General features: G+C 34.8%; 3 protein-coding genes across 3 annotated transcripts; all 3 read right to left on the reverse strand.

Annotated features, from left to right (window-relative positions):
* Positions 1–10,995: 10,995 nt before the first annotated feature.
* LOC131597377 (ATP-dependent DNA helicase PIF1-like) lies at positions 10,996–14,074 on the reverse strand. The gene is made up of 4 exons (XM_058870080.1): positions 13,495–14,074; positions 12,644–12,862; positions 11,680–12,540; positions 10,996–11,576 (listed from the first exon to the last, which is right to left on the reverse strand). Exons 1-4 carry the CDS (start codon positions 14,072–14,074, stop codon positions 10,996–10,998), a joined length of 2,241 nt encoding a protein of 746 aa, XP_058726063.1.
* Positions 14,075–14,085: 11 nt separating this feature from the next.
* On the reverse strand, positions 14,086–17,338 carry LOC131597379 (uncharacterized). Its single transcript, XM_058870081.1, has 7 exons — positions 17,172–17,338; positions 16,937–17,068; positions 16,600–16,637; positions 16,387–16,476; positions 15,873–16,314; positions 14,780–15,719; positions 14,086–14,511 (listed from the first exon to the last, which is right to left on the reverse strand). The coding sequence occupies exons 1-7, from the start codon at positions 17,336–17,338 to the stop codon at positions 14,086–14,088; spliced, it is 2,235 nt and encodes a 744-aa protein (XP_058726064.1).
* Positions 17,339–19,419: 2,081 nt separating this feature from the next.
* LOC131597380 (uncharacterized) lies at positions 19,420–24,076 on the reverse strand. Its single transcript, XM_058870082.1, has 11 exons — positions 23,592–24,076; positions 21,629–21,854; positions 21,291–21,558; positions 20,985–21,203; positions 20,799–20,889; positions 20,568–20,706; positions 20,316–20,473; positions 20,105–20,225; positions 19,838–20,011; positions 19,688–19,756; positions 19,420–19,608 (listed from the first exon to the last, which is right to left on the reverse strand). The coding sequence occupies exons 1-11, from the start codon at positions 24,074–24,076 to the stop codon at positions 19,420–19,422; spliced, it is 2,139 nt and encodes a 712-aa protein (XP_058726065.1).
* Positions 24,077–27,946: the final 3,870 nt, after the last annotated feature.

A 27,946-nucleotide genomic window follows, 5' to 3' on the forward strand; every position in this document is an offset into this window, starting at 1 on the left:
CTTTCTTCTTGCATACTTTTTTGAAAACTTTTTAGTCTATTCTAAAACCCTAAACGAAAACCCAGAATTTGTTTTTCCTATTTGTTCGTTCTGCTTCAATGGCTGCTTCTTCATCTCAAAATGTTGGTTCATCTGCTCCTCTTCATCTTCAAGAAGAAGAAAATCAGCAAATCACTCCGGTTGTTGCGTGCTCCATTCCTAAGGATGAATTGGAAGTTCTATGTGAACTCATGGTTGATTTTGATAACATTAAAGAACACCAATACCATCTTAAAGAAGATATCGTATTTCAAGGATGGACTTCACTGTTCGCTGAGTTCTGTGGACCAGTCTACCCAGATCTTGTCAAGGAATTCTGGGTGCATGCAGTTGTCGCCCCTAAATCCATCTTGTCTTTCGCCCATGGAAAGTTTGTGGTAGTGACTGAGAACATCCTAAGAATGATGTTTGATCTGAGAAACCCTGAGGGGGCTTTTGAAATTGATCAAAGGGCTGATTGGAAAGTTGTGTTATCTACTCTCTACACAGATGTAAATGAAACAAAGCATGTCAAGGACATGAGACACCTCTACAAAATCTGGACCAAGATTCTTCTTGGGTGTTTCTATCACAGGAAGAGTACGCATGCTGCAGACTTCGTCAACAATGAGCAAAAATACATTCTGTATTGCATTGCCACTAAGAAGAAGGTTGATGCTATCTACATTATCTTCAACCATATGTGGAAGGCTGTGAAGGATTCCAGAAATGCCTTCAGAGAAAAAAAGTTGTACCACTATTCCTTTTGGTAGAATCATCACAAATCTTCTGGTTCATTCCAAGATTGTTGAGAACCTGGAAACTGAAGGTATTATCAAAGACCTTGCTGTCACCTCTGGGAGTTGCCTGAATGCTCTCACTTTAAAGAAGATGAAGGTGATTGATACAATCATCAAAACTCCCCAACCTCTTGCTGGATCAAGAATCAGAAGAGATCCTGTTCTAGCAGACTTTGAAACCTTCTTCAGAAGTGAGGTACCAGGAGTCAGAACTAGGTATCTGAAGTCACTAAATGAGGACGAAGGTGTTAAAGGTCAAGAGAAAGATGCTCCTGTTAAAGTAAATCGCAAGAAGGAATGAAGGACCAAAAGAAAATTTGATCATCCTTCTGTTAATCAGGTGAAGGTAGTTCAGAAAGTTGCTGCTACTACTGAGAAAGAAGTGGTTCCAGAAGAAGTAATTTCAAAGGTTGTTAAGGCCGCTCAGTTGAATTTGAGAAGAATAAGAAGGAGTCTGAGAAGAAGAAGAAGAAGAAGAAGAAGAAGTCAACTAACAATGCTGAGATTGTTAAAGTTGTTGAGAAGGAGAAAATCAGAAAAAGGAAGCTATTAATTCATGACTCCGATGAAGAAGAGGTTGCTCAAGAGGCTGTGAATCAGCAGGAAGCTCTAGCGACCGTCAGAAGGAGAAACATCTCTCGCGGCAAAACAAAGGTTGTTGAAGAGCCGAAGGGTAAGAAGCAAAAGAAGCTTGAGGCGGTGGTCAAAGCCATTCAGAAAGCATCCAAAGGTATACGTCTTTCTGAAACCGATTCTACTCCTGCTGGTAATTCAGAAGTTGCACCAATAGCGGTTGCCCTTGTCCCTGAACCAGAAATAGCCCCATCAGAATCACCTATAAACGTCCATGTTCTTACACCTCCATCTTCTCCTGTAACCATTCCTTCTTCTCCACCCACCATCAATCCTGTTTTGGATATACCACCCCTTCAAACTCTCTTTCCACCTCACACAAATATCTCCATCTCTCAACCTCCTCCCCATGCCAACTTTGAACCCATTCCTTCCACCTCTCAAATCAAAACAACCAAAGTGGTTCTGATCTTCCAAACTCTGCATCACATGAGCAACTGCTCCGTGACTGCAACTACACTCCAAAGCCTCGTCCTGAAGCTGAACTGGTTGTGTTAGAGTCTGATAATGAAGCAGAATCTTCTTATAGGTTGGATAGAGAGCCTCAACCTTATTCTGTCCCTAAACCTGTTTCTTCTCGAACCATTATAAAATCTCGCCTAGTCTACCCTATTGGTGTAATTTTTGAAAAGGTAAAGAGGAATCTCAGAAGTATCTTTGATACCCTCAAAATTGCTGAAAGTTCTGGCTTGAATGACGTCGCTATGCGGACGTTCTGGAGAATCTTACGCAGAGAATCAGATGCTCTTTTTATAGAACTTCAGGAAGCCTGCATAGAAGCTGCTCCACGGCCTCGTGGAATTCTGAGAAGTTATGAAGACTTCTGGTTTGCTCGTCTCGGAGGGAGACATATCCTTGAGGAGAAGCAGTTTGTGGATGAATTGGAAGAAGCAAGACTGGATGCTGCATTGGAAGCTAACCCTTGCAGGGAAATTGTGGTCTGGAGACCTCAATATCCTGTTCTGCTCGGAGACTTCAAGACTCTCTTTGACTTTCTGAGGGAAAACCCTTCTAAGAAAGACCCAAGCTTGGTCATTCCAGAAGTTGTTGACCCACCAGAAGTTGAAGGTCCTTCTGCCCCTAGGAATCTAGCTGCCATTCTTCAGGCTCTTGAGAATGAAGATTCTGAGATTCCGGCTGCAGAATATGAAGATGCTTTTATGCAAGAAGCAGATGTAGAAGATCATGTTGCTGAAACAGTTCCTGTTGAGGAAAACCCTACAAATGATCTATCAATGGAAGCTGCAGATCACAATGCCATCCCTGTGGATAGAAGCTGTGAAGCTTCTTCTGATGAACCTTCCCGTCTTGCAAGGACTCTGGAAGTTATTCAGAAGAACCAGGATGAGCAAATCTCGGTCAATGCTAAGTTTAGAGCTTTCATGGAGAGGCGGAATGAGCACAACAATGGGATTCAAGAGATGCTGGCCAAGATCTTGTCGAAGCTAGGGTCATCTTAGATTGAGTCTTAGTTGTTTTGTTTTTCGTTTTTGCTTTGCTGCATCTGTTTTTGTGCATCTTCTCTTGCTTATCCTCTTGTACTTCTGTACTTCTATCTTCTTGAGTCTAAATAAAAATTATCTTTTTCTTCCATATGTTTCCTTTTGTTTTTCATCTGAATCTTTTATGTTTTTGATGTTATGACAAAAAGGGGGAGAAAATGTGATAAATGATCTGATTAATATTATCAGTTACCGGGTAGAAAGGCTCTACATTTCTAACAGAACTTGCAAAGTTCTATGCTTTAAGTTTTGTTGTTGCAGGAATTGAAGATCCTCTTTAAAAGCTCAACATAAGAAGCAACAAGATGGGGAAAAGCAATTCTATAAAGAATCGAGCTTTTGGAAATTGAAGCAAACTGAGTGCTATGAAGCTTCAGAATCAGAAGCAAGAAGCAAGAAGGAAGAATGTTCAGATATTCTGATGATAGAATATGCTCATAAACATTATGTCTATTTGCTCTGATACATATTATGTGGCTCTGATACATATTACGTGTTCTGAAACATATTCTATGTTCTGACTCATTCATGCTGACTTTTGTCGTTTAGCTTTGTTCTGTAACATTTCAGGATGTAGAGATGCTCTGATGGTGCTCTGGTACATTCAACAATGTTCTGATACAATCTAGCATGAAGTGATGTAAGAAGAAATTCAAGCTCTGAAGATGTCCTAATGGAAGTAAGAGTCAGAAGCTGTGAATGTTCTGAAGATCAAAGAAATTCAAGTTCTGAAGCTGTCCGATGGAAGCAGGAATCAGAAGCTGTGAATGTTCTGAAGATCAAAGAAATTCAAGTTCTGAAGCTGTCCGATGGAAGCAGGAATCAGAAGCTGTGGATGTTCTGAGGATCTAAAGAAATTCAAGTTATGAAGCTGTCCTATGGAAGCAGGAATCAGAAGTCATGAATGTTCTGAAGATCAAGCATATTTGAACGTCTCTACTGAAATACGCAGGGAAGTATTTTATTTATAAAATTCTTCTAGTATTAATTTCAGGGGGAGATTGTTAATCTCAGGGGGAGACATATTCACACAATGTATATATGCTTATGCTATAGCTGTGTAATTGTCTTTAGCCGTCTGATCTTTCTGATCGCAAATTCATATCATTTATATATGTTTTTGTCATCATCAAAAAGGGGGAGATTGTTAGAACAAGATTTGTTCTGATCAATATTCTTAGTTTTGATGATAACAAGGAAATGAATTTTGTATGAGATAATGTGGTACTCTAATATACTGCAATTTCCCTTTCAGGAAATATATAAAGAGTATTCACAAATCAGTGCTCAGAAGCTTTGACTCAGAAGGTTCAGCATGCAACATCAGAACATGGTCTGGCAAGACATCAGAATATGGTTAAAGCAGAATCAGAACATGGGTCTATGGAAGCATCAGAAGAACTTGAGTTCAGAAGCAGAAGCACTGAAGTTCTCATGGTATCACGCTCAGAAGCACTTCAAGGTCAGAAGACAAGAATATGCTCTGCACCAAGCTGTTTGACTCTGATGATATTCAAACGTTGTATACACAAACATCAGATCAGAAGCAAGTACAAGATGGCAGGCTACGCTGACTGACAAAAGGAACGTTAGAAGCTATTAAAGGCAACGTCAGTAGACACAGCGTAAACAAGGCTCGAGGTAGTTGACAAAAGAGTGAAACATTAAATGAAATGCTGTACGGAATACGCAAAGCATTAAATGCTCCCAACGATCATATTCTCAAGTGCCTATAAATATGAAGTTCTGATGAGAAGCAAGGTTACCGATTCTGACGAATTCTGTGAATACTAACTTGCTGAAACGCTGTTCAAATCAAAGCTCACAAACTTCATCTTCATCAAAGCTCACTACATTCCTGTTGTAATATATTAGTGAGATTAAGCTTAAACTTTAAGAGAAATATCACTGTTGTGATTATAGCTTTTCAGAAGCATTGTAATACTCTTAGAATTGATTACATTAATTTGTAAGTAACTAGAGTGATCAGGTTTGATCAGGAAACTCTAGGAAGTCTTAGCTTGTGTCTAAGCAGTTGTATCTAGAGTGATCACGTGGTGGTCAGGATACTCTAGAAAGGCTTAGCTTGTGTCTAAGCAGTTGTTCCTAGAGTGATCAGGTTGTGATCAGGATACTCTAGAAGACTTAGTCGTGGGCTAAGTGGAAAACCATTGTAATCTGTTGAGATTAGTGGATTAAATCCTCAGGTGAGGTAAATCACTCCAAGGGGGTGGACTGGAGTAGTTTAGTTAACAACGAACCAGGATAAAAATAACTGTGCATTTTGTTTTTATCGTTCAAGTTTTTAAACTACACTTATTCAAACCCCCCCCCCCTTTCTAAGTGTTTTTCTATCCTTCAGCGATGTGATGACTATGTATGCCTGGATCCTAATATACAATTTATCATGCGCTCACTTATATGATTTGATATCTCACCCTTTTCTCTTGTTCGCCGTTGCCTTTATATTGGTAACACGCAGGTGTTCGAGTATGAAGATTTAGTTGCCATTAATCGAGTCGGTTGTCGCTCTGATACGTAGCACTCGGGGGGAAGATTTATAATGTTTATGATGTTGTTGTTTATTGTGACTATCCTGGTTTATTAGGATGATATGTTAAGTGAAGTTGCTTTATTAATATGATGTTGTTTATGTGATTAAGATGTTACTTGATTCGGAAATTGAGAATCATGACTCCGTTGTTTTATTAATAGAAGAAGTTATTGTGTTTTAGAAAGTGCTATGTATCCGCTAAATGCGATGAAGTGATTTATTGTTGAAGTGAATATGTGACGCCTCATTCGTTTGTCGAGAAATTTTTAAATACTCTGATATTTTCCGTATTATAATTGCCGGGTAGAAATGGGGTGTTACAAAAAGCACTATCTTAGATAGAGAGAAATAGGACAATAAAAATGAAATATTTGCATGCCAACAAGATTTGAACTTTAGACATTATGCTTAAATTTTACTACGCGTGTATAATAGCACTTTACCAAAAAATGTTATCTTAGATAGAGTTAATTAAAACAATAAAAATGTAGATTTTGCATGTGAGACGGTTGGACAATAGACCTTAGCCTAAAAAAAAATTACTTCGTTGTTGGACTATTTAACAAGTTTGATAATATTACTGAAACATATTAATATATCATGATAAAAACACCATTACATGAAATAAATTGAATAAATCAAATGTTCCTTGCGTCAAAATATTTCGCGTTTTTTCATATTGTTTTCATGAAAATATTTCCTGTTAGCTACGATTCAGTCCAATCTTAGGGAAAATTTTAATTGTTTTTCTTTAATGTAAAATTCACTCCCATCAAAACTTTAATTTATTGTGTTTCACCTCCGTCGAACCCTAAAAATTCATCGATTCGTTGTTTCATCTATTCAAACCCTAAAACATCATTGTTTGTTATCAGACATGCTCTTAATCCTTCTTTAAACAATCAAGACACCAATAATCACGAAGTAGTTTCGTCGTAGCTTCATTTGCATCGTAAATCTTTTTCTACAAACAACCACTGCGCGATGAGGTTACTTGTATGAGGTTACATCGTAAATCTGCAATTTTGATTCAACGTCATTCTGAAATCTGAATCTTTCACTTCACATCTCTTTTTCTCTCTTCAAAGCTTCAAAGTCACTGTTTCAAAGAAAAACACATGTATTTCTTCAATGATTAATCATACAAGAGTTGGTAATATTTTTGTTCTTATAATTGACATGAAGCTAGGTTGTTGGATTAAATGTCTCATAGAAACAAAATGTTAACTATTCAAAATGATTGTGATATTGTTTCACTGATGTGGCTTGAGAAAGAGAGTTTGTGGTTGTCAGTAGTGGAGTTGTATATAGTGACAATTAGGTTAGGTCATTGACAAGTTTATTGTAGTTTTGAAACTAGTCGTTGTCGGAAGTTAAATTGGAACCGTAGCCGGAGAAGTTTGTGTTACCTCCTACATTGATGTTTTCTAAAACTAAAAACTTTGATAATTAGATTTAAAGTAATCTTTTATTATATTTTTTATTTGTTTTTAAACATATGCATGAAGGAACTTGTTATTAATGTATACCACTTCTACATCTACACTCATGGGAAATTTTGAGTTACATAGGATGTGTATATGTATTCATTAAAGATCCACCGGGATCCACTTAAACTTTTTTCGGAATGTGCATATTGGTGTTCATAAATGGACTCGACGTTAAGATCTTGCATACAAAACCAATGAAATGTTTATATTATACTATTAAAGGAATTGTGTGTGGGGGGTCTCGTATTGGCTTATCTCCTTATAAAATGATTTGCTGCAATTTTTTAATATAAGGATTTAATGCTTATTTTATATTTGTAGTGTTAATTTTTTTATCTCTTTGCCTTTGATCTTTATTTGTCTAATGGTGTGAAAGGAGATAATGTGTTATGGGTAGGAAATTGTTAGCTGAAGTTTTCGACGTCATATTATCTTAGTAAGAGGAGAAAGAATATTTTTGGATATTGCAAGCTTTCGATGAGAAAGCGTATTTTTTCTAAAGACCGGTCGAAGTCACCCTTATGTAAGAGGGAAACGTTGGATGAGACTTAGAAATATTTTCTTTTTATATAAGTTCGAAGAATAATGACGTGGCATTTGACAAAAGTTTTGAATTTGAATGAGGAATAACTTATTTGCGTCCTTATCCAATTTTAACATAAGACGCGTGGAGCTTCAGGGTGAAAGGAAGACATGTCGAGTGAAACGTGTCATGTTCTAAACAAAAGGTCGTTGATAACAGTTATTTTGATTTAGTATATATAGAAGTCTTAATGTTAGGATTCGGGGTGTTCATTCATTTGTACAAAATCTCACATAAACTCAAAGTATCTGCGTTATTGAGAAAATAGTCCCCTGAGAAATATGCATGTAAACACCGCCTTTTATTCAGTTTATAAATTATCATTTTCAGAATTTACTTCTTGCAATTTACTTTTAGTTACCTTTTACTGCACTTTCTTTACAAGTTTTGTAAGATTACTTTAAAAGATTCACTTAGATCAAAACAAACATTATCAAAAGATTGTGAATATTGTCAAAGTGTTCTTAATTTCAAAGAACAAAGTTTAAGATAAAAGCATGTGTCCTAGGATTAATCTAGTCAATTATGAGAGTAACCAAGGACTTTCGTTTTTGGAGGAGATCGATAAAAATGGTGAGCAGCAAGTGGACTTTGATTTGGCCCCAGACCCAAGATTTGGAGGGTGTGCGAAAAGAAACGTGTGGTTAGGAAAGAAAATGAGAGAAATGTGGTGCACGAGTGATGCATAGGGTGCATATATTTATATATTAGTTACAATTTATAATAAATAATTGTATAATTTATTGTTATAAATATGAAATTTAATTCATATCAGTTTTGTTTTAAAATCAATTGTTAATTATAATGGTTTTAATAGTTGTATATATATAAAAAAAACTAAACATAGTAAGAATCATATGAGAGGTCATGAGTGTTACTGAAAAAAATAAATAACAAAAATTAAATTAAAATAAATTGAAAAAAATTAGTAATAAAAAAGAAGATGAATATGTGAGCAACTTTGAATGTTATTATTAGACATTAGACATAAAGTAAAAAAGAAAGATAAATAATTGAAATAAATTAATATAAATGTTTTTAAAATTATATAAATTTATAAAAATATTTAAATGTGTAAAATATGAATTTTTATAACTTTTATAAAAATTATAAAATTATAACTAGTCGGAGACCCGTGCTGTCGCATGGGTGCATTTTTTTGTGGTGTAGTATAATATCAACGATAAGAAAAATGCGTAGTAACGAAGTTTGACCTAAATCCAATATAAAAAGGTTAAAAAAATCCATATTAAAAAATTCTTTGTTTCATAAGAAATTTAGAAATTAGTATTTTGTAAGATAGGTTTATTTTTTAAACCTTGCTACATGGGCCCAAATATAAAAAGATTGTAATTGACATGGGCCAAAATAAAAAGGGTAAGATTGTCCACCAAAAATAAAAGGGGATTGTCAATGCTGCAAACGATTAATCCGTTTATCAATTTCGCGATTTGCAAATGGAAGCCCTTGTGGAGCCACCTTCAGATGTTTCGTCGGAGTTCAGGTAAGTTATTCAGATCCATTAGGAACTGAAAATTGTTTTTTGACCTAATGTTTAATGACGTCCATACATGATAAATTGTTTTTTGGGTAAAATTTCACGGTTCTGATCAATTCTTTGTTGACCTAATACTCTTGAAAATTGATTTTTGGGAAGAAGATCGTATTTCTGAACATCATCACACACGCCATGAATTTTAGATTGCAAAGAAGTTTAGAAGTTTTCTAAGCTGCAACTGATATGGTGCAATCGATGAATTTTTTGCAACTGATATACTGCAACTGACTCTATGTTGAAGCAATTGGTTTTGCATAATTCATACGATTCAATATGTTTTGCGTTTCTCATATTTTCGTGTGTAGTGATAATCTGCTATGTGTATGAATTAGTTACTTGCCTGCAGTTATTTCCCATGTATGATAAGCATAAATGTCCAGGCCGACTACTTGAGATTGTTTCGTCATAGTAATCCATGAAGTGGAAATTTTTTATAGGTTGTCATTGATTATCGTAACTGTTGTGCAGTTCTGGAAGCATGGATTCAAATTTGAGTTTTTCCCATGAAGACGATACAATTTCGTGGACAAAAACAATTACATCCGATCGAACAGCGCGGCGTAATGTACTTGTAAGAGTTACTTTGGATTATAATGACTAACAAAACATCTTCCCGGATTCTGCATGATGATGTAATGAATTTAATATTTGTTCAGGTATTTCCGCGAGAGGTTTGCAGGTTCTTAACCGCCTTTCCCATGCAAATGGATCTTTTCGATGCAGATATGGGGACTGTGTACCAAGCAGATCTACGATGCGCGCCGAGAAATACACAGGAGGAAGCTTACATAAGGATTGGATGGTATGAGTATGCCAGACAGAGAAGGCTGAAGAGAGGCGACAAGTTGTCCTTGAGGATAAACAGAGAGGCGCACACATTGGTTGTTTGGCTGTTGAACCGTTGAAGGAGGGAGTGTAATCGCGTTTACGTGTCTTGATGTTGTACTGAAAATTCATGTAATGGATTTACATATTGGGTGATTGCAATTTGCTTCCCCAAGTTAATGAAGTTATGGTTCTCCGTGTATTTATATCTTGTTCGTTGTTAAGTTATATTTAGTGCAATGTCTTAAAAAACAACTTTATGCTTAGTTGTATTGTTACAATTGTTTATATGCTGGTGAACAATTGTTTATAACAATTGTTTATAACTCTATGATTACAATTGTTTATGTGATGGTGAACTTGGGTGTGAAAAAGATGTTATTCCAACCTTCTATCATATTATTCGTTTTGTTTTACTAAAAGAATGCGTCCTTTATAGAAATTCATACTGCAGGCAATATTTTTTTTTGGTTAGTTATTTCATGTTTTAAAAAAGTGTTGCAGTCACCTGTGTGCTATGAATATCGACTTGCTGTAAATCTTAATTTAAATAGATATATATTTAAGTATGGTATGCAATATTAAAAGTTGTAAGGTATCCTTGTGTGCAATATCATATAAAATGCAACACCTATTTAAATACAGTACCGCTTGGCAAATAGGTATCAAAAGCTACTGTTGGCATGTTTTTTTAAGTTGAAATGCATCCAAAATTCACCCTTAAGTGTTTCCTTACTTTTTGTGATATTTCCATAGTTGGTTGTAACAGTAACAAAGCACATGTTAACAGAATATGAACCTTGGTAGAAATCGAAGTGTTGTTTAAATCTGAATTATAAAACAATTGTTTACATTGAATAACTAAATATTTGTTAAAGTAACCAACTTCAAAACCAGCACCATATGCTTGAATTGTTCTCCTGCAATGATAATTGGTAACCCGAATAAGAACCTTGCAATAAAGGGAGATTTTGGTTGACTTTGAATTATAAAGTAAATTGCAAGTATATATTCAAGTAGGAAACAGGATACCTAATTAATGTTTTGGAATACTTCCTTGAACACCACATTGGTTGTAATAGTCAATGCTTCTTTATCTTTGTCATGAATAAGAATCCTAAGACCCTTTTTTGATTTAACTCTAGAGATATCCACATACAATTGACCATGGCTAAATACTTCTTTAGGTAAATATAACCCAACATGGTCAAGAGATTGTCCTTGAGACTTGTTTATTGTCATTGCAAATGAGACAATTATTGGAAATTGTCTTCTCACCAATTTAAATGTCCATGGTGATTGGGAAGGAGACAAAGACATTCTTGGAATATAAATGATGTTACCAACATTTTTACCAGAAATGATTTTAGCTTCAATGACGTGGTTAGCAAGCCTAGTCACTGTTAGTCGTGTTCCATTGCACAAGCCTTCCGATTGGTTTAGGTTGCGCATTAGCATGATGGTCGCACCAACTTTCAACTTGATAGAATGATTTGGCAATCCAGATGTTTTGAGTGCATTAAGGAACTCGGGTGTGACATGCTCGTATCCATCAAAGTTATTTGCATCAGATTTGTCAATGGAATCACTTCTAAAATATTCCTTCTCCTCCCCTACGATATTTATTAAAAATACCATATTAGGTAAAATCTATAAATAATATTACTCATTCAATTCTAATACGATATTTTAGTACATAAAATGTTGTATGAATACCTGGAATAAGAGTTGTGATATATTGGTTGATATCATCCACCACCTCAATTGTTGATGCTAAAATTGCACGACTTTGAAGATAGTTGGAGTCAAGATAATTATGAATAAGATCAGGGTATGTATCCTCTACTATAGCTTTAATAGGATCTTCAAAATTAGCAATTAAAAACTCTTCGGGAATACAAATATCAGCATAACCGTCATTGGGCTCGCACATTGTCCCATCACCTATTTGTAAAATCCATTCAGAAAATGCCCTAATGTCTTTTGTTGTAGAAGTAGCTGCACCACTTTGTAACCGCATGTTTTTTGTGAGCTTTAGGACTTTACAATGATCCCAAAGATATGAAGAATTGATTGTTGCATAAATAATGTCAGATCTAGTACCTCTTGGTACTACAGGGAGAATTTGCCTGAAGTCACCACCAAAAACAACAACCTTACCTCCAAAAATCTTATCTTGACCATGTGTAGATCCACTCATAATATCTTTCAATGACTTGTCAAGTGCCTCAAAACAATACTTGTTAGCCATAGGAGCCTCATCCCATATTATTAGATCTGTCACTTTGAGAAGCCCAGCAATATCATCTTTTTTGTTAATGTTGCAAATTGAAGAATCTAAAGTAGGGACTGGAATCTTAAACCGAGAATGAGCTGTTATTCCACCTGGTAACAACAAACTTGCAATCCCACTTGATGCAACAGGCAAGACAATTTTTTTCTTAGACCTAAGTGCCGCTGATAAAGTGTTCCACATAAAAGTCTTTCCGGTCCCACCGTATCCATATAAAAAGAACACGCCACCTCTTTGTTTCTCTACAGCTTCCATGATCTCTTCAAAAATGCTTCTTTGCTCATCTAAATGAAAATGAAGTAAAACATGATTTTAGTACATAAGAAATCGAGACTCGGTATTTATATGTAAACCATAATATAAGAGGCTATTTGTTATCCATTGTACCTGTTAGAGAACCGTATAACCCTGCAAATAGCTGTTGTTGAGCAATAGGATCATATTGACGCTCATCATAAATAAGCCTATTACCCGAGAAGGAAACAACATAATCTTTCGGATATGGCATTGGCTTATAGTCTTTCAATGTTTTGTTGTTATTTTGTAATAGTGTTTCAATAGCCATCAAAGTCAGCTGTTGAAGTTCCTCATCGGTAAGTGTCAACCCTAAGGATGGTTCCATGAGAAAATATTAGTTACATTAATATGGCATATAATATTCAAGTTAAAGTATGAATAATAAAGCTGCACCACTTTGTAATTGAGTTAACTTGATGGACATAATGCATGTGCACGTATCTGTTGTTATAAAGAATAACTACCAGCAACATGTTCATAGTTACAATCATTGAGAATGGCAATTGTGTCAAAGACAGGTTAAAACAATGCAGCACTGAAAATATAAAATAAATTCAGAATTTACCTACAAATACTAATACATACCAGTATGAATATTATATGACAGTGTTTTGAGATAACTTGATGGACATAATGCATGTGCACGTATCTGTTGTTATAAAGAATAACTACCAGCAACATGTTCATAGTTAGATGCATTGAGAATGGCAATTGTGTCAAAGACAGCAAGAAACAATGCAGCACGGCAAATATAATATAAATTGAGATTTTACCTACAAATACTAATACATACTAGTATGAATATTATATGACAGTGTATACATCTTTAGAACAAAAAACTATGTAGAAGGAAATTGGAAGTTTACACAGAAGTTATATTATAGTATAATGAAATCCAGCAAAGTTAGCATTGAGGGTAAAATAATATAGAGAATTTATACCTTGATTTCTTGCCACCAACCGTTGTTCGTAAAGAATACCATCCGATAGATACTTCCAAGACTTTCTCCATACGTGTGCTGGTCGGTTCATGGATGATGACAAAAGCATAGTAACAAATAGCTTTCGTAAGAATAAACCTGAACCCCAAACATGTGCCTCTTTGATTGCCTCAATAAATTCTCGATCATCTTGAAGGAAACCCATAGCAAAACATGCCTTTCTAAAAGTCTTATGTTGAACACCATCAACTTTCTTGATGTCATTATAACATAATGGGCCTTTAACAACAGTTAACATCATTCTTAAATAAAACAATTCACCTGAGCATTGAGGCACCCAACAAAGACGACCAATGGTATACCCTCTTTTCCTTGGCTTCCAACTCCTACTCCGTTTATGATAAACAAATTTAGAAACAAAGTCACCGTAAGTTAAAAGCCTTGCCTCTTCAAAACTATTGTTTGCCTCAAGCCAAGTTGTAAACATTGATTCGGTAACACTTGGTTTGAGAAGAACATCACCAACTTGCTCGTGATCTCTGTAGTAAACAGAGTGTTCTCCCTCCAAGTGAAAATACATTCTCTCTACCGCTAGTTTTCTGCCGTGTATGGAATATGCAAATATCCTCCAACATGCCTCACTTGGGGAAATGTATCGACAATCCAAATATTGTTTAATTTCGTCAACATTTTTTTCCCCGAATTTGCATCGTTGGACTGGCCTTGGATAACAGCAGAAATTCTGTCTGAACCTTTGTTGATGTATTTGAAAAGGTACTTGATAGAAGTACTTTGATTGCACCATTCCATGTTGATGTATGCTTCGTACTTTAACAACAAACTTGGGTTGTGCGGTACAACATGTCCACTATGAAAGATTATCCCATTTTTTTCAATTGTGTTTCCATTGTTTCTTCTCCTATAAACTGGATAGCCATCTTGGTCAACTATAGTGGTAGGTTGAAATTTTTTTGGGTAATACTTGGAGCACTTCCCATCTTTCATGCAAATGGACCTCTAATTTGCCAAGCCACAGGGACCATGAACCATGAGACTTAACCAAATTGTACAGCCTGGGGTGTTGCAAGGGATCAGGAACTTCGGCACTAATGATCCTGTCAATGTCTTATGGTCGTGGATACTTGTTGGACGGATGCAAAAAGAGTAGTATATGTGCATGTGGCAATCCTCTCTTTTGAAACTCCATGGTGTACATATCTAGTGATCAAAAGGATACGAAAGTTAAAATGACATATTAATCCATATTAGTATTAAAAAGAAGTACCAGTAAAGTGCTAAGGGACAAATCACATGCGAGTACTTTGCCTAATACACCATTTTTTGTCAAATCTGCTAGCAACTGATCAAACTTGATTTTGAAGATTCTTGAAACGACATCCGGACGATCTTGTGGTTTCAAATGCAGTGGTCCAAGAACTCTATGAATTTCCGGCCAATTAGGATTGCAAGTGAAAGTGATGAACAAATCTGGAAAACCAATCTTACTACAAATAGCCGTGCCATCATAGTACAGTTGATCCATAAACCTACGACCGCCAACAAAGGACGAAGGCAAAACCACTCTTTTACCGATGCTTGAACCTGGAATTTGACTTTGTTCACCCTCGTCATTAAGAGAATTATACTTGGACACCCTAAGTTTTGGTTGATTCTTGCGAATCCATTCTAATTTTTCAGATTCTAACATCGTGTAACCATCGACAAGAAATTGTTGGAACAACCTTCGTGAAGATAACAAAGTCCTAGGTTCAGCTAACCTTGTTTGAATGTGATATGATAGCCATTCCCTTATTGTAAGCCTATTTCGTAAGCTATTCTGATAGATTGGCAAGTCTCTATGGGCAATATTTGGTCTATAACCGTCCTCACCATAGGGAAAAATCAAAGGATATTGGAAGGCCATGTAACTTGCATGGAGCTCGTTGATCCGCTTAAGTCCGCCTCCTTGGTATTGCATAATTATATCCCTCATTTCTGCTGTGTCAATATCACCAACAACTAAGGCAGCAACTTCAGACACTGTCGGTTGGTTATACACTCTTCCATCCGTGGATTTGTCAGCTATGAGTCTCAACTTCAGGTTTTGAGTATCCACTTCGTTGAACCATTGTTTTGCCATTTTAAAGCTCTTGGCATGAGTATTGTGTTCATACATCATTGTAGATAATTGTTGTACAACTTCTGGATCAATGTTCTTGGTAGTCCTAAGTTAAAAAAGCATAAAGAAATGGTTAACAGCATTAAGAATAAGTTGATTACACGTGAGTAACGACTACAGCCTGTTCCAGCTGTATTATAAATAATAATTTCAGTTTAGTTTTATAAATAAAATGATTGCATGTTAGTAGAAATTATACCTTAGACACTTCATTCGATTGTGAACCTCATTTTCTGTGTCATAAATATATAATTGAGCAAATTTGGGTGTGTCTCCTCGAGCAGGTAACAAACTTCCAATTGGATGGCATGTTTGACCTTGTATCCGTAAAGTTGGTGGTCCACCTCCATTGTTAAAACGATTGTCCAACTTTGCACCTGGCGATGTAAAGGCGAACATCATATTGTAAACTCTAATATGTTGTTGAAACTTTCTGCTCACTACGTTATCATGGTCAAACATCAATTTTGCAAGAACTTTTGGAGGTTGTTTTAGTAGTGGTATTTCAACTTTCCCATTGCAACAACACAGCATAAACTTCGGATTAGCATAATGGGAACTTTTATTCATCTGTTCTTGATACCACATCATGGATTTACAATAACGACATTCGATGAGCGGGTCCCCTATGTCGTAATAAGCTACATAGTAATAGACAAGAAAAAATTACTATGATATTTGTAAAATAGTGACAAGTCAAAAAAATGATATACCTTCAGAAGAACGGGTGTAGTTGTCGTGAATTATAAAAGGTGCCTCGTTTTCTTCAGGTTCGAAACAGAAGTCCTCATCGGATAAATAAGCTATCAATGGATAAAAAGTGTAATATTAAATATATGAACATGTTTCATATATATTTCTTATATAAAATCTTAAATAAGGTGGAAATATTAAACACAAAACCAATGAGTTTGCAATTAACTCACTTGCAAAAGGGTCGTAATCGCTATCTTCGTCCGAGTCGCTGTTAAAATCCAAGTTGACTGCAGGGGTAAAAATAGGACATGCTGGTTCTTTTATTTCAGGTGTTATGCTTTTGGTGTGTGACACGGGCGATGCTCGAACCCTCTCATGATGTGTCTGTTTGATTTGCATTTGTTGACGACAGTTGTTTTTTCTACTGCTAACACTGCTAGTTGGTCATATGCATGCATGGAAATGGTTGAACACGTGCATAATCATTAAGGTCGTGAGTTATTAAACAAATATTATAATTAAGATCAACATTGAAGACAATGCATATATGAAACTAAGAACTTGTACCTCGTTGGCTGTTGTGCTACTGATATGTTGACCGCTTCTTTAGGGGGGTTACTATTCAAATTCATGGCAAGACTTGGTACTCCCAGATGCTTCTTAGGCCTGCCACGAACAGGATTTTTCTTTTCTGTATTTCTGTCATTCAATTTGTTGACATAATATGGAAGTCAATAAAAGTTAAATAAACTCTAATTAGGTACATTCTAATGGCATGCATGTTTGGTCATATGAACCTTACATGGGATTCTTGGAAGAACTTCCAGGATCATAGAATTGGCTGGTTGAAAAAATCAGCCCATGTTGGGCATTCTCAATTTTAGTTGGATGACCATTCTCAGTTGTACAATCAGTAGAAAACTTAGACATTAAATTTGTTCCTAAGGAATCTAAATGGGATGACTTCATGTTATTTCGAAACACATGTCTGGTTATGCTCGGTTCAGAATTCTGCATACACGCACTCAGCACTCTCCCTTCTTCGACAATCTGTGCGATAGTCTTCTGATTCTAATCCGAGGGAGTGATTTCAGACAAAGGTTGTCTCATTGTGAAGCAATTAGGAGAATAGAATGTATCATTGATTGAATCATGTTGGTTTAAATTCTGTCTTTGACGTTTTGAACGATTTTCTTTCATAATAAGCGATCGTCGTGCCCTTGCCTTCTTTCCAGCCAAATGCAGGTTATTATTGTCCATAACAATAATAAAATAGAAAACATGTACATAACACATATATCTTTCTGTAAAAAATAAGTAGTAGGCCAATAACAAATTGTTTATCAATCTAAGACAATACTAATGAGATAAACAAAACAAAGAAACAAACTGATACCAACCTCCCTGTAGATATAATAGTAATGTAGTGATTAGAACTGAATGCAATAACTGTTAAAAGGAGAACCTTGAATTTCTATGCTCTTTGTTTCTTGACTGCAATGTTTCAACTTGCTGCAATTGTTCATGTTTTAATATATCAAAGACATTATTGTTAGGGAAAAAGTCAGCATGTGGACTTGTTATTTTTTAAGAGCCATAACCTTACTAAAGTGAAAAAAGCACCAAATAATATTTTCCCTCTAAATATTTGAATCCAAAATGTTTTTGAAATTAATATTATTTTAATTACTATGCTAGTAGTCTGTAGTTTAAACTTTTCAAATAATTAGTCCGTTTACAACCATGTGGTGTGATTACATTCAAATGTCAGTTTACAACAATGTGGTGTGATTACATTCAAATGGCTAAAGTGGTTCATATAAATCCCAGGTTTCCAAGCATCAGAAAAGACATATATGTTGTGCAGTGAACCGTGTACAGTGTTTCTGCCACATTGTATAAAGCAATGAATAATATATTACATAATGTGATCTTACACCAAAAAGTACAAAATTGTTGTACCTGTACCGTGTAAAATGGTAGAAGTAATTTCTGCTTTTAGATGATATACTTGGTACAACTAAGCAAGCTATTTTAAAAAGCAGGAAGCATTTAATGATGAGTTGACATTGTGTATGACTTACTTTATCCAATGCTGCAGAAAGTTGTTGACTGATTTCCACAGATCCGGTTTGCAAGGGTATAAAGGGACAGGCACTCCTTAAAAAGTACGAAATTAAATGGAAGGGCTCTGCTGCAAGTTGTCCAATGTGAGGTTCCCAATGTAAAAGATATCAAGAACTCTTCCAATGGCAATGCTGTAACTGCTGTGTAAACTTAAAACATTAAAAATAGAGCAACAATTTTTGAACAATCTAGTTTGAAATTGTGTTAGTACAGAATCTGTACATTAAATTGCAAATGTTTATTTAAATTATGGTATACCACTACAAAATGAGCTTTACAGAAAAGGAGCTATTAACAAAAAAGATTTGAAATACCACGAACCCTTTCATGTGATGGAGTGTGCATGGATAGCATTTTGTATGGCATACACAATGCATTCTAAATCCCAGTGTTCTGCTCAAACTCGTGAGGTTACACCTATATAATACCCTCCATCACATGAAAAGCCATATAGAATGCAAGTGGATTAAACCTATATAGCATTCATGTACAAAAGCCATATAAAATGCCATCAATAGATTCATGTGTTTTATATGGCATACACAAAGCATTCTAAATCCCAACAAACTCCCATAATGGTGAGGTTACACCTATATAATACCCTCCATCCCATGAAAACCAATATAAAATGCAAGTGGATTAAACCTATATAAACTGGAGGTACAAAAGCTATATAAAATGCCATCAAAATATAGTCATTATCAAATAGAGTCATTACAAAATAGAGTCATTTCAAAATAGAAGCATTACAAAATACTAAGACCAAATGTTTAGTGGCTTACTTTGGATCATCATGCAATATAAAGCATAGTTACACCCATAAAACAGGTAGAATACAAAAAAGGGCGTATGAAATCAGTACTAATACAGTGTGAAATAACAATGCAGCAATAAACATCCACTTTTGAATTTAGAACTCAAGATTACTCCTTCTTGATATGCTTGATCTTTCTTGCAGTCTTAGCCTTAGTAGCAGATTGTTTAGGAGTCAGATCTTCAGCCTCAATCAACTCATTAACTGATGTTGAAATAGCTCCCCTCTTGGCAGGTGTGCTGCCGGAGCTTGCAGACGAAGGTTGAGGAGATATCGAAGCTTGAGCAGAAAGTGTCATCTAAGGATGAAATTGATTTTAGTAAATGGAAGTAAAAGTACACAGAGTGTAAATAAGACTGTATGCATTAGGCCCTTACAATAGGTTCAGTTGGCTCATGATTTGGATCAGAATTGGAGATCTCCAAAACAGGAGCATTTGATGTATGCTGCTAACAAAGTTTAAATCAGAATCACATATAAAGGAACAACCAAAAAAACTGCTTACATTAAAAGAAACATGTATTTACCTCCTCATCCGGGGTTAGGTAGCCCTTAAGTTTGTTGTAAACATTATCCTCATTAAGAATTGTCACAATTGAATACTGTTTGTAAGATGATTGAAATTTGATACGGAACGCCATTTCCTTATTCAACAAATTGTCAACTTGAGCCGGCCATATTTTTGGGTTGTCTTCTCCATTCTATGCAATCAAGAACACCATGAGGTTTGATCAATATGTCATATGTAGTGATCTTTATAATTAAGCATTTATAATACAAACACAATGACTCACCGCTATCATGAGCTTTCTTAACTCTTTAGCAGACAGTTTAGTATATGGGACACAATCCTTATCCCAAAAGACAAAGGTTCCATTAAAGCCATCATATTCAACTTCAACTTCTATTTTGAATCTGTCAATCAAAATAAAAAAAGATTTTACAGCTTGGTCTGAAATATTATGGATTTCAAAACTAAAAAGTTAGTTTAAAAAAAGGGCTCACTTAGTAATTGGTTCAACATCTTTAACTCCACAGTGACACTCAACTTTCCCTCCAACGGTCTTGATAGAAATCTTACATCCTGGGCAACACTTAAAAAACCATCCAAACCTTGAAGCCTTGAATCGTTTGGTATTTCCAATGGTAGTTGCAAAACAATCCTAAAATAAGTAACTCCAAACTGTCAAACAATGAATACTAAAATGTTGGATAATAGTTTGAAATTAAACAACAACAACATAAACAAAGAAATACCTTTTCTCCTTCATAAATGTCACGGATAGTCCTGACCTCATTATGGCTAGTCCAATTCTGGTTTGTGGATTGAATGGATGAATCACAAGTTAGTGATAGAGAAAGGTTGGATGCATTTGACAAATCAGCTGCTCCAAAACTGTATTATATAAAGAACAGGGATATAATGAGAAATTGAATCGAAATGAGAATTTTAATTAATATGTTACTTTATAAAGCACATGGTTAAACCTGGTTTTGAAGGTTTCCACTTGTGGATGGTCTAAGTTAATCAGGAGTTTCGAGCCATTCCAAGCATTAGATAGACTTGGTAATTCAGATACTGCACCAATGTTTCAAAGCAGGTTGTAGTGTTACGTGGTAGCAGACAAAAGATGATAAAATAGTTATTTGTGGGATAATAAAAAACCTCCAGACCTGTATTGGGCTTACACCAAGCATGAGTCAAAATGATAATTGTGGGACCAACATGTTTGCCAAGAGTCTTGTAGTCCATGAATTGTTTGCTAAAATCACCCCATAAAGCAACTTCAATGGCATTTCCTACAACGTCACGTAATGTGATATTGGTACAGGACTTCTTACCCCCACCCCCCATTTGTGTCTTAACAACATCTTGCAAGACACCAATAACATCTATTTCAAAGAAGGGTGAGTCATTATGTTATTCAAAAAAGAAAACTCATTCATGATAAACAACAAAAACAACACGAAATAACTAACCATAGAGCATATCAGGCTTGAAATGTCCATTGAGAAAGTTTTCAATGGCATGGAAGTTGAATTTGTGTGGTGGGATGTCCGGTATGTCCACCTTGGTGAGAGTAGTCCCTCCATTAAAAAGAATCTTAAGAGGGTTCGAACATACTTTCAAAGGGCCATCATTAACCACAGGCTCCCCATTATACAGATAATAAGTTTCATGCTCTTTGATCTGCTCTATCCAATCTTTAAAATCCCAACGGCTAGTGGTCACATGGATTTGGTCACCCTGTGAATTTTAGGAGAAATAATCAGCAGGATAACACAAATCATAAAAACTGTAATGATAAAAGCCATACCGTTCCATCTTGTAGAACCAACTCTAGGTGTTGATACCCTGTTTTTTCTGTAACAACCCACAGGTCAACGACCCTGATGTGCATTTTCCACACCTGGTTCCCTTGGACCAGCTCCTTAATGAGAATGGGAGCCCTAGACATCGTGCGCGTATCTGAAACCGTATCTTGTAAAACAGAAAATGGTTGAGTGATAGTGTAGAAACAATAGCAAATGCATGAAAGTAATCTATAGCAAACCAGAAAATCAAACCAGAAAATGACTGAAAATATAAATAAGCAAAAAAGAAAAGCTGGTACTATAGCAAGAGAGAGCAAAAGAGCCTGTATAACCGGTACATTTTGAAGAAAATGACCAAGGAATGTATGATACATCAACAAAAATGTAAACAACAAAGTCATAGTTAAAAAACAACACGAAAGGTTGGGTCTTTAAGGCAACCTAATGAAAACACACTCCAACAGACGAAGAAAAAAAGAAAACATTTTGCATTTATCATAGAAAGCAGAAAATACAAAGAATGAAAAGCCAACAAAAAGATACAAAGAAAATAAGATACAAAGAAAAGAAGATACAAAGAAAACTTCACTAAAATGCATGAAACTAATTTATAGCAAACCAGAAAAGCAAACCAGAAAATGACTGAAAATATAAATAAACAAAACAGAAAAGAAAATAGTATAGCAAGAGAGAGCAAAAGAGACTGTATAACCGGCACATTTTGAAGGAAGCAATCAAGGAAAGTATGATACATCAACAAAAATGTAAAGAACAAAGTCAGACTTAAAAAACAACACGAAAGGTTGGGTCTTTAAGGCAACCTACTGAAAATACACTCCAACAGACGAAGAAAAAAAGAAAACATTTTGCATTTACTATAGAAAGCATAAAATACAAAGAATGAAAAGCCAACAAAAAGATACAAAGAAAAGAATATACAAAGAAAACTTCACCCCAAATCTGGAAGACAACACAGCACGTCGAAGAAAAGAAAGCAGACAATATTGAATGAAAACGTAATGAGAGAGAAAGGGTATTGAGAGAGAAAGGTCTTACCCGGGTCTGTTCTTCAACTAAGGAGTTGTGTAGAGAAGGAAAGGGTAATGAGAGAGAAATGTTGACAATGTTTGAAGAAGTAGGAGGAGTCGGATGCTTTTGTTGGAGGGAAAATAGAAAGAAAACCTTGGACCAATTAGAATTGAGCACTTGTTGATTTGGGTGATAAAAGTAGGAACTTAGAACAACAGATTTAGTTGGTTACGTTTTTATCCAATTGGTAGTGCAAAAGAAATTTGAGTTAAGGGCAATTTGGGGTGTTTGGGCAATGTCTTAGTAAAGGCTTGATAGTAGATTTTAATAAAATCTTATATAAGAATATTAATAATTATAAAAATATAAGTTTTTTCCTAGTATATTTATATTTTTCTACATAACCTTTTTAAGTAATATAAACTATGAAATATAACATAATATTTAAATGTTTTTATAAATTTCAATAAATTGTATGAAATTTAATAGACATAAATTATAAATTTATAATAAAAAATTATAAAAATATAAGTTTTTATCTATATTTTTATATGTTTTTTCTTCATATAATATTTTATAAGTAATAAAGTATGACATATATAAAATGTTTAAATAATTTTATAAATTTCAATAAATTAGATGTTATTGAATAGTCATAAAATAAAAAATAGAAAATAATAAAAATAAATTGGATTTAAATTCTTTTTATGAACTTTTTTAAAATTTTAATTTTATAATTTATAAAAAAATTGTATTCTATAACTATATTCTTTTAATTTTATTTTTTTATTTTTTATTTTTTTTGGAAATAATGATTATATATAACCAAAAACAATGTAATACAAGACGCGACTCAAAGGATCCAGCGTAGAACATACAGCCTATACAACTTAAGTTATCATCATCCTAGTTATTTTCTCTCTATATTTTGGATACATCCAAATTCTATTTACAGTAGTATCTATGATTTTTTGTACTATGTATGTATCTCTATACTCCTTTTGAAACACCATTGCATTCCTTTGTATCCAAATAGCATATACAGTTTCTGCTACTGCTGTCTTCACACTGCTAGTGCGCCAGTTCTTGCTTCTACAAACTGTGTTCAGCCAAGATAATTCCTGCTCCCATCCCCTAGCCTCATGTTTCACATTAAGCCATTGCAAAATCTTGCTCCAAACATCCTTAGTGTACCTACAATCGAATAAAAGGTGTTGAATATTTTCAATACAGTCACAAAACATACATTTCAGATCCACATGCACACCAAATTTCTCCAATCTTTCTTTTGTTGCAAGTCTCTTGTGGCATGCTAGCCACAATGTGAAAACAGCCCTAGGACGAGCATAATTGTTCACCATCAGCCCCCTCCAATCAGCCTGTTGAGTTTGTTTCAGAAAAGCCCTATAGAAATTCTGCATTTTGAACTTGCCTTCTGTGATCAGTTCCCTTCATTGTTCCAGCAGCTCCACTCCAGCTCTCAATTTGAATATAGTTCTCAGGATCCAGGAGCCACTATCACCAATCTTTACTTGCATGAACTCCTCAGTCTTAACATAGTAGGAGTATACCCATCTGACCCACAAAGTGTCTTCTTTGCTAGCCAAATTCCATAGAAGCTTCACCATTGATGCTTTATTCCAGGCCTCAAGATTAATTATATCCAATCCTCCATTTTTCCTTGGGCAGCATACTTTCTCCCATGCAACAGTGGACTTCCTTGTTGCTTCACCTTTCCCAGTCCACATAAATGCCCTGCATACAGCATTCACCTTATTGATCACCTCCTTGGAATTGGTAAGCATCTCATCCAATAACTAGCAATGCCAAAAATCACACTCTTAATGAGTTGTATTCTCCCAGCATATGTGAGAAGCCTAGCACTCCAATGTCCTATTCTGTCACCAATTTTATCAGCCAAAGCCATGCATTGACTGTTTGACAATCTTCTGCTGGCCAGTGGGATCCCCAGATATCTAAAAGGAAGATGCCCTTTAGCAAACCCAATGATATGCTCTAAAGCACTTTTGTCCTCCTCCTGCATGCCTCCACAATAGATTTTGCATTTTGCTGGATTCACACTCAACCCTGTTGACTTTGAAAATTCATGGAACTTGTTCATCATCAGCTGTACAGAATTAGTTTCTCCCCTGGAAAACATAAGCAAGTCATCAGCAAAGCTTAGATCAATTAGGCTAATTTTCTCACATTTGTGATGGTATTTGAAACCTGTACTCCTGTTTAGATCAACCACCTTTCTATGGAGATACTCCATAACAACCACAAATAGCAGTGGGGAAATAGGGTCCCCCTGCCTTAACCCCCTAGCTGCTCTGAAACTTTTTGTTACCATGCCATTTATGTTGAACTGATAGGTTACAGTGGTCACAGCCTTCATCACCCAACTAATGAACCTTCTAGGGAATCCCATTTCAGCCATGATTGTTTGCATAGCATTCCAGTCAACTGAGTCATAGGCTTTCCTAATATCCATTTGTATCATGCATCTTGGCATGCCACCCTTCCTGCTATACCCTCTGATCAGCTCATAGGCAAGAAGCACATGATCCTGAATTTTCTGGCCTGGCACAAAAGCTGCCTGATTCCTGTCAATTATGCTCTCAAGAACTTTACTCATCTTAGTAGCCATAATCTTATAGATGATTTTATACACTGTAGTGCAGCAAGAGATTGGTCTAAACTCCCTGATATTAGTAGCCTTATCATGCTTAGGTATCAGTGTGACTATGGTTTTATTAAACCTAGCATCCATCTGTCCACCTTCAAAAAATTGTCTCACAGTTTCCATCACATCCTCTTTAACCACCTGCCAGGAATGTTTAAAAAATTTTGATCCATATCCATCCAGCCCAGGGGCCTTCAGATCACCTATGCTCCTTAAGGCCTTTTCAACCTCACACTCTTTGACAGGACTGCTCAGCATAATCCTTTGTTCTCTACATAACTGTTTTCCTCTTCTAATGGCTGCAATATCTACTCCCTCCAAGTTCTTTTCAGCAGTCCCCATGAGCCCCTTGTAGAAGTCTAGCACCTCTTCCTCCATGGCCTCATGAGTATCACAAACTCCTCCATCCTCTTTAATCAATCTATTAATTTGTTTGTGTTTCTGCCTACTCCTCACAGATGAGTGAAAAAAGGAGTTGTTTCCATCCCCCAGTCTAATCCATTCAATTTTTGACCTTTGCCTCAATATTGATTCCTCCATATCATTCAGATTCAGCAGCTCCTGAGTACAAATTTTTTCCTGTACAATCATATCTTTGTTCATTTTGTCTTGCCTTAACTTTTGTTGAATCTCATCCAATTGCTCTCTCTTTCTCTCAATTTGGCTTTTAATACTCAGCAAGGGTTTATGAATTCTCCTGAGGATAGGCTGCAGTCTCATCAGCTTGGTCCATAAGCTATTCTCACCTTTCACCTGCTTCTGCCAGCTCCTTCTAACAGCCTCTTTATACCCTTCCACCTCTGTTACAACATTAATGAACTTGAACATAGGCTTAGGTCTGTTCACAGTCACATCTCCCTTAATTTTATATTATTATTATGTATTATCTAAACATAAATTATTAATTTATATTAAAAATAATATATTTTTTAATTGGGAGAAGAGAGAAACTTATTTTGATTTTGTAGGGATATTTAATTAATTAGGTTTAAATTATATTAAAAATTTAAATATTTTTATAAATTCAATAAATTGGATGTTATATTATTATTATTATTATTATTATTATTATTATTATTATTATTATTATTATATATTTATTAGTATTATTAATTCTTAATAGGGTGAAATTAGTAAGTACTAACACATTAGGGGTTTTTGTTAAGAATTGTTCTCACGATGACACGTGGCTAGGGTTGTCATCATGACAACCTTCCATTTATATATACCAGATTGTCACCCGCGCATTGCGCGGTAACTAATCATAAGATGTTTTTTATTTGTTTTTAATTTTAAATTTAAGTTTTAATGAAATAAAAATTAAAGATTGTAATTCTTAAAAAAAATTAATTTGTTATCAATCAAATAAAATATAAAATACTAAATTAAGTCCACATAATAAGTTACTTGTTTTAAAGAATGTTGATTGTAGAAATTTTTTCTTAAAATATGGAGAAAAAAATTAAAGGGTTAAATATACAAAAAACCTCTGTAATATAGGCGAAATTTGCTTTTCCCCCCTGTAAATTTTTTTTTATCGAACAGCCCCTTGAAATATAAAAATACTATGTCTTTTGCCCCCTAAGTATAAAGTTTACCCCCTGTAATATTTTTTTTGTTTGATTTTCCCCCCAGATTTGGTGTTTAAATTACACGCTTAGGGGGTAATCCAAACAAAAAAATATTACAGGGGGAAACGAAAATAAAAATATTACCGGGGTAAAACGAATTTCGCGTATATTACGGGGGTGAAAAGTAGTATTAACCCAAAATTAAATGGTAACTTTCTTTTCCTAAATCAAGAGATAATCATGATATTTCTTTGCAATTATAACTTGTTGATAAAAGAAATTTGTCAATTTACTTTCTTCCATTTTCTTCAATTTTTATGAAATTTCTTTGCCTTTGACACTGTTGATTCTAGTTGTTATACTCATATTTCATTTTAGATTGTTCTTGTTACAACAACTATCTTCATTTCATTCTAAAAATTTGTCAATTATAAACAATAGATCAATCAATCTTAAAGAGAGAGAAATATTTTCCAAATGTATATGACATTTCTTTTCATGCGATACTCTTGATTTTAGTTGTTAAACTCATATTTCATTTTAACCAATTGTTCTGGCCATAACAACTATCTTACAAATCTGCAAAACATAACAAAAATTGAAAATTGAATAGCAAATTATAAAATTAAAAAAAAATCCTATGGGTTGAAATAGAAATTTATAGAAAATAGAAAAAAATGAAATTAATTAAAAATAATAATATACACAACTCTCATATTTTTCTAAATAATAAAGATACCTTTTATTTGTTAGAAAGACTTGTGTTTTTTTCGACAATCGTGAAGCTAACTTGTTTTTCATGTCTTTGATTAATGTGTGGCATTTTTCTATGAATTACGTTTTTTTTAATGAAGAGCAATCCTATAATTTGAGTGAGTATATAAATTGGGAGATAAATTAAGGTTATTGTGATGTAGTAACCGATAACTAATTACTAATTACTATGTATAAAAATTAATAACTTTTTTATTGATTGAGTTATTTATTTTGTAACGTAGAAATTTTGATATTAAATGAAAAGTGATTTGATTGAA

Source organism: Vicia villosa, linkage group LG4 (assembly GCF_029867415.1).
Source record: "Vicia villosa cultivar HV-30 ecotype Madison, WI linkage group LG4, Vvil1.0, whole genome shotgun sequence".
NCBI lineage: Eukaryota > Viridiplantae > Streptophyta > Magnoliopsida > Fabales > Fabaceae > Vicia > Vicia villosa.